The sequence below is a fragment of the Nicotiana tomentosiformis genome, chromosome 11, assembly GCF_000390325.3.
Source record: "Nicotiana tomentosiformis chromosome 11, ASM39032v3, whole genome shotgun sequence".
In the NCBI taxonomy this organism is placed as follows: Eukaryota; Viridiplantae; Streptophyta; class Magnoliopsida; order Solanales; family Solanaceae; genus Nicotiana; species Nicotiana tomentosiformis.
In genome coordinates, this window is record NC_090822.1 from 91759261 (window position 1) to 91767240 (window position 7980).

At 36.8% G+C, this 7980-nt stretch overlaps 2 protein-coding genes across 2 annotated transcripts; both read right to left on the reverse strand.

Annotated features, from left to right (window-relative positions):
• Nucleotides 1–2776: 2776 nt before the first annotated feature.
• LOC104103639 (protein 108-like) lies at nucleotides 2777–3481 on the reverse strand. Its single transcript, XM_009611552.4, has 2 exons — nucleotides 3138–3481; nucleotides 2777–3006 (listed from the first exon to the last, which is right to left on the reverse strand). The coding sequence occupies exons 1-2, from the start codon at nucleotides 3412–3414 to the stop codon at nucleotides 2999–3001; spliced, it is 285 nt and encodes a 94-aa protein (XP_009609847.1). The 5' UTR covers nucleotides 3415–3481; the 3' UTR covers nucleotides 2777–2998.
• Nucleotides 3482–3935: 454 nt separating this feature from the next.
• LOC104103638 (probable methyltransferase PMT15) lies at nucleotides 3936–7399 on the reverse strand. The gene is made up of 6 exons (XM_009611551.4): nucleotides 6367–7399; nucleotides 6063–6273; nucleotides 5644–5929; nucleotides 5022–5414; nucleotides 4458–4535; nucleotides 3936–4351 (listed from the first exon to the last, which is right to left on the reverse strand). Exons 1-6 carry the CDS (start codon nucleotides 7114–7116, stop codon nucleotides 4096–4098), a joined length of 1974 nt encoding a protein of 657 aa, XP_009609846.1. The 5' UTR covers nucleotides 7117–7399; the 3' UTR covers nucleotides 3936–4095.
• Nucleotides 7400–7980: the final 581 nt, after the last annotated feature.

Consider the following 7980-nt stretch of genomic DNA (forward strand, 5'->3'; position numbering starts at 1 on the left):
TCTGCAACTCGTCTTCGTTGTCATTTATAGTGAGTACTATATAACTGTCTCCATGGAAATGTGTGGTGGTGGGAGAATGTGGGTGGGGTTGTCCTACTTTCAGACTTCTTTTATGGCATAGCGATACGTGTCTTACTGGTCTGTAAAATATGATGGGCACCTTCATTTTTGTCACAAACGGTATACTTGTAAAGTGGGAGGCCTAGAAATTTTCAGAAATCACTATTGTTTAGCGGTTATTAACTTCATGTAGCTACCATATACATAATTACTTCATATAGCTACAGTAGCGGAATTCGCCTAAAAAATAGGGGAATCCAGTTGTGCGACTGTATTCGCGCTACTGTATTCATACAGTAGCAGAATTCGCCTAAAAAAATAAGGGAGTCTAACTTTTTAATAACGGAAAGAGGATCAATTAGCATAGATCACTCCTAATTTAACTCAACAAAATTAATTCTACATAAAATTCGCTGCTACTGTGATGTATTATATGTATTCGCGTGACTGTATTTATAAATATAGTGATTTTATTCAATTCGACTGTATACATTGTATTCAATTCACATATATTTATTATTCACTATTATACATTGTATTCAATTCATCGTATTCAATGTTTCAATTTGATTGTATTCATTTAACAAAAAATCACAAAACACAATGATATTCGGTTGTATTCAAAAAATACAGATCTTCGGAATATATAAATACATGCGAAGAATAATGTATTTATACAAAAATACAATATATTTGAGTGTATTTGTAAAGAATATAATATATTTGTATTATTGTATGTGACTAAATAGCAAAGAAGAGAAGAAAGTTCGTCGGAGATGGTATTTTCCGGCCAAGCAAAATACTATATACATTCTATTAAAACTAAAAATGGAGACGAACAAAAATTCGGTCCTCAAATCTTCTCCAACGTAGCTATGGCCAGATGTGTTCGCCTAAATAATAGTGATTTTTGAAAACTACTCTAAGAAGATTACATTTCTTCCACTGTAGTTCGCCATTGACACAAAACAAGAGACAATGGCAGCATCATCTGCTTCGCTGTCCACCTTCTCTTCCCTCGATCTCTACACACAACCCCTTCTCTTTTTTCTCCCTTTCAATCACAATCATTCTTCCTCCCTAAACTTATCCACCTAGATCTTCGAAGACACAGAGAAGGAAGAGAGAGAAAAAAAACATAATTGGCGTATTAAGAGAAGAGTATTTCATCAAAAATAATTATCATCGGAGACGGATCCACGATTTAGACTTTATGGTTTCGACTTTAAGGTTTTTAACAATGAGCTTATTATATATTTGAAGTTATGAGTTCATATCTACTATTTGTTGCAATTTTAGTTTATATTTATATACAAATTTACACGCCGCATCTGAAAGTTATGAGTTCAATTGGACATAGATATAACGCTACATCCGCCCCTGATTATCACCACCCTCCTGGTTGTTTTCACCAAATTATCAAAGAACCACATGTGTTATTTTTGCCAAGGCATTAGAAATCAACTTACAATCATGTTTCAAATTATCAACATAAAGAGCGCCCACAAAAAATAAATAATCCTTTCGTTTCAAAAAGATTGGCATAGTTCGGAGTATGAGAGTTAAAATACTTAACTTTTACTGTGAATTTGGACATATATTCTTCAAGTTTTGAAAATAAAATTTATATTTTCAGAAACTATATAAAAAGTATTATAAGTCATAATAATTCATAATTTAAAATATTTATAAAATAGTTAAGAAAAACGATCAAAGAACAACCTAGTCTCAATCTTTTTGAAACAGATTGATTGAAGATCTATGATATTACTAGTCCAGCGACTGGATTTTGGTATGCCAAAAGCAGTAGAAACAACTTCCGATTTCCTAAAGCATGCCAAAAGTTGGGCAAGAAGTCAAGAGCTCGTACAATTTCATAGATCTTGTTTGATTCATTGATTGGCGGATACTAGCTGCCTATGTTCCGGTATTAGTGAGGCGATACATTGACAAAACTAAGTCAGAAAAACATCGTTAATAATTTGCAAGCTCATGTATTTGTGTATACGGTCGAAATAGATTTCAGCCTTAGCACGTCCGATCGAGTTCGAACGATGATCTATCGAAGTAAGATCCGAAGGTGGAACAAATGAACCTCGAACCCGGGGAAGCCGATCCGTGTCGAGTTCGATATCATTATATAGATCGAATCGAAATCGAACCATGATGCAGAGTAGATCTATCATGCTGACAATGTAGAGACCAACCAGCATTGACCTCGAATCAATTAGAGGCCTCGAGCCAAGATCGGGATCGAACCAAGATCACGAACTCGAGTCGAAATCAAGCTCAAACCAAAATCGAGGGTTCGCAAGATCGAGCTCGCAGACAAAAGCCGTTGCAATCCCACTAGAGAGAATCTTGGCAGAAATTGTGGAAAAGCTGACTTATCATGGATCTCCCACTGAATGCTTATTTTATTATGCTTAGAGCTAAATCCCTCCACAATAAAAGGGCTTCGTTACCATTTCTGTAGAGCAAGTTTTTTCTCAGGCTTATATTGTAATAAAAGCGCTATATTCTTCTATAGTAAAGAATCGTTCTTTCAGATGTCTTAGATTGATTCTATTTGTTGAATCCTAAGATTCATTGTTCCTGACAACCTTATCTATTTCGCATTCTCTGCAACCTATATTTACATTTCTATTTATCCTTATATTTTGTGTTAAGTTACGCTACATATCCTCGAAACTGCGTATAAATTCAACTCTATCCATTTTTCGGGTAAACAATTTGTTTTATTGATTTCATATGACAATACAAACTCTTTCCTGACCTTGCTCTGTGATAGAACAGAGGAGTGAGGACATTAGCATAAAGATCACCAATGAAAAAGAAGAAAAAAAAGATAGAAGGGACAAAGTAAATTTATTGATTTTAGAACTATGATATTATTCGCCCAGCGACTGGGAACTGGTAGGCACGGACCCCATCAAACTCAGTTTGCTGCAAAGAAATAGAACTCAAGTCAGTAGACAGTAGTTGAAATGTAACATAATCTTGATCACTGTACGCTTCCTTTTATAGTTCTACTCTAATAATGCAATAATAAAATTGGTGAATACTAGTATACTGACCAGCACAAGAGAGGGGAGGAAGGTTGCACTGAGAGGGAAGGCGGGCAGAAATGCGCATAGTGTTACACATGCAGTCATTATCAATTGATCGAAGTGCAGCACAACACTCAGCGCTTGCATTAGGTGCCCCTGGTACCACGAAAGGCGCGCACACGTTCAGGTTCCCAAGTGATGCCGAGCATGTCTGCCCCTGCTGACATTCAGTTACTCGGGTTTGAAGCACAACAACCAGCAGCCCCAACATCATTAGTGAAACAACTGACTTCATGGCAGCCATGGTCTAATAGTTGTTACTCAAAATGATTGTTGCAAGAAAACTAAAGTAGCTGACTTGCTTTTTCTTGTCCCAAGAGGAGATGTATAGGCTTCTATTTATAGTTGATGATCACAGAGCTAAACTTGTTTGGAAGATGAGACCCTTTGCGTGAACTACCTAATTGAAGATATTGGCAAGTCAGTTTTCTTGTGTGTTTGCCGTTGCCCGCACATTGTAGTTGGATCATGATATATTAATTTACACCCTTCATTTCAACTTGTTTGGCACTGTTATTATACGGGGAGATAAATACTTTTTTCTTTAACTTTGTTATAGTATTATTATATCTATGTAGTTAATTCACAATTTTATTTCTATACAATATGTACATCAAGGCTGATATTTGGCCCTTTTTCAGTTGCTATTGACCTTCTCATAATCTTTTATTCTTCTTCTTGTTTCTCCATGTCTAGCAGAGTAAGTTGCTAGTTAAAAAGGAGAAAGAAGATAAAATTGGAAAAAGCAGACACAAATGAAAAGAATTGAAAAATCAAATAAGAGTTCGATAGGTACTTTTTAAGCTAAACAAATCTATTAGTCATATCAAAGGACAAATAGAATTGGTTTACAAACTCTTAAAAGCTTACACAGACTAGCCTATACAAAATTTAAACAATTAGAGACAAAATTGGGATTGAGAAATTAGATCATCCTTGGGTTGGCGGAGGTGTTATTAGAATCTTGAGTAGCTGGAGCAGTCCAATAAGACTTGACTGCAAAGAGAAGCTTCTCTCTCTCCATTGGCCCATCTTCATGATCCACAATTAGGGTATCCCATTTCAGCCCATCTGCTATCTTCTTTACTTCCACCAATATATCTACGTCTTCTCGAATTATTACACTTCCTTCTGGCCTTAATATCCTATCCATTTCTAGTAATATGTCCTCCATTTCACATCTACATATGATATGAAAACCACACACTCAGAATTCACATTTACATTCCCGGCTTTGTATGGGAAATAAGATATATACAACTTAAAATAATAGTAGAACTTAGTTACCTGTCTTTGTACATGGTAAATATTGAATCAGCATGAATAAGATCGTATGTTCTTGGGTAAGTTGACATGGCTTCACACCTACAATAAAAAATTATTTTAAATACAAATATACCAAAGCCTCAATGCTAGACTAAGTTACATGAGTCGTTAACAGGTATATATCTTGATATTGTTAACAGATACATATTCGATAAGTCTTAAGTGTATTTTAAAGAATTCACTAAATACTCAACCTTATCCCACCCGTTCAACTACAAGTACCTAAAGAACATAGACACTAGAGGCTTTGGTGGGGGTGGGGGGAGGGTGAGGCAGGAGGGAACAAACGTCTCTAGGCCTATCAGCCATAAAGTATGCATAAGTGGGAATAGGTTAAAAGGACGATTTTAAGGCATCTAGAGAGCATGTCTTCAGCTGGTCATAACCAAAACTCTTAGGTTAGAAGTTCGCCCTTAGCCCCGTACTAAATAAAGGGGGAAAAGGCGAACTTTTTCTACTCAAGTTCACGAAAATAATCATATGAGAAATCGTTTGATTGTACCGAAGGACATAGGAATAGCTTACCAGTTTTGATATGTTCCAACCAATCCTCGTTCATAAATGACACCAAGTGTATTGACCTCAGCCTCAACAGGAACAACATTCATTACCCAAACAGGGTCATCAACCCAACTAGCAGCAAAACCACCTAAGTAAGCATTCATATCTAATAGATTTCTGTATCTCCCTGGTTGGTTGAGCTTGTTATCTACGCTCTTGTAATATGAAACTCTTTTTTGCCATAGCTGTGAATCCTTCTCAAAAGATTCAGCCGTAACACCATTAACAGTTCCACTGCTAATCCTAGGTGGTATTGCGTGTAATCTTTTAGGCCATTTTTCTAATTGTCCACCAGCCACCTCTTCTTCACTTGAAACTTCAGGCAACGGAGTTACACAAGTCGAAAGCTCCGTATACCTGCAAATGATGAATTTAACAAGAAACAAGATTAATGCTAACAGAAATCCGTGTATAACCTGACACTCCCTCTGTTTCATTTTATATGACTCTTTTTCCTTTTGAATCTATTTCAGAACATGTTCTACCAAAAGTCTTCTTTTTATTCTTAAACGTTCGTGCATGTAAAATAAAACAGAACGAATAGTAGCTAAGATATTAAAACTGTGAGGAGTTAAAAAGCACAAACCAGGCTTTATCAGGATCTTGGGCAGGACACATTAACTTCTTCTTTTGTTCTTTGCATTGGAAATGATTGTAAGGCTTCTGCCAAATTGCAATGTCATCCTTTTCAACAAACTTTTTCCAACAAAGTTTCTTAGCTACCTCCTCTATTCTGGTTTGTTCCCCATTTAGGTCATCCCTGGTTCTTTCCCAACCTTTCCAATATTTCCTCCAACGTATTGGTGGGCCAGAGAGTATCCAATATCCACCAGGTCTCAGCACTCTATCAACTTCCATTAAGTATTCACCATCTGATCCACCAAGCAAATAAACTTAGTTTAATATGTAAAACCAAACTTATATTCATGTGAAAGAATTATTGGATTGTGTGACCATCACATTAAAAAATAACACATTTTTATTTACTTAATCAATTATACGTACCATACTGGTCCCAGGGAATAAGGCAACGAGAGCAATGAGCCATGTCAAAAGCTCTAGATGGATAGGGAAGTCTCTTGGATGCGAGCACTCCAATTAAAGCAGGAACGCCTCGCTCAAGAGCAAATTGAACCTGCGCTTCATGTGTATCCCTAGGTGCAAATGACATTGCTAGTATATCACGCGACAAAAGATAAGCTCCCCAGCTCGCCACCTGCATATATAGGTTGTCACAACTTCTTTAGATAAACGTCGCTAAATGGGATCCTAAAATTCCTCTAGCCATTGAGAAATATTGGTAAATTACCCCACAGCCGGTATCAATAGCAGTCCTAATGGAACCATCTTTAAGATTGATCAACTTGTCAATGTCGTCAACATATGCATCAGCACCATTTGGAAACATAGTCCCTCCACCGGGGAATCTAAACTTGTCTCCTTCTTTTCGGATCCAATTCTGAACGGCCTTCTCCACCGTCAATTCCTTGTGGGGCACATTGGCGTACCACGCCAAATCCCTGCTCTTAGGCCACTTGAATGGCTTCTTGTAACCATAAGGCGCAGGGATACGGCATTTCAACAATTGACTCTTGTCAGGGCAATGCCTCTCCCTATAAATCAATCTGTCTCTCTTGAACTTCAACGATCTTTGAGGATCTTCGCAAGGAGTATACTCGCTATACTTAATGTCACAAGCCGGGTAAACTTTGACACTATCATCAGGCGCAACGCCTTCACCTTCGTCGTCACCTTGGTTGGTGCTGAAGTCTAGTTGTGACGATGTAGACGAAGAAGATGATGATATTTTGGAATTATTGGAAGCGGCAGCAGTGGATGTTATTTTCAAGGGAATGCAAGGGATGGTAGCTGCAACATTGGAAACAGGAGAGGTGGAAATGGAGCCTCTGCCAAAGAGATAAGTGATAGAGCAAAGAAATGTAATGGCTATAGCCAATGTATAAACATTAATTCTTATTGAGTAAGGAGAAGAAGGAAAGTTGGCTGCATTGGGCTTGTAAGTTGGGCTATAATATGGTGGTGTTCTAGGACCTGCCATGGCACAACAAAGTTAGTCCTCTAATTGCAACTCAATTAATGACTCAAAAGTTGCAATATATTTATGTTTACAAAATGAAATAGCTAGCTAAAGAAATCCAACTGAATTGCTTCTATTAAATGATGATGCAGTTGGATCGGCATTGACAGAAGGTGTTAGGATAAACATGAAAGAGAATAAAGGCCAACAGAAAGATCGAGGAGGCGGATCCAACAAGCAAATTAAGTTAGTGGGTGCGAGTATTCGTGCACCCACTATACTATTGTCACAATTGTTGGAAACTAAGTAAAATGTAGGTATTTTTCAATTATATATATAGTTCGAGAGTGTCCGTAACAGCTGCTAAAGGTTAGATCTACCAAGAGAAACATGTGAAGAATGAGGAGAGATGGTTTTATGGAGTCAGAAAAATAGGAGAATAGAGTTTATCAATTGGATTATGCATAACTACTCTGTCAGCTGCCATTCCTTGTATTATTTTGGATAGGAAATAATCTCAGCCGTGGAATGGAGGATTAAATCCTCACCATGATTTACTTCAGCTAACTGTTTCAGTTAAATTTTACGTATTTGTTACAAATGTTCGTGGATTAATTAAGAGGCTATAATAGAGGCCAATTGCCCATTCCTTATCTAACTACCTAGCTAACTTTTTTCAAGCCCTCTTATGAGGCACTATTACTATTAAGGGAGTCACAGATTTTTCTTTGAGAACAATGTTCATAAATATTTTGAGTTATTAATTATTGTGACCGTGATACTCTTCATTTTAGTTTACGTAATAGACAGCATTTCATTCTTAAGCAACTTTCTAAATTTGAAAATAATTTAACTTAAACTTCTAATTTAACCCTTAATGAGAAG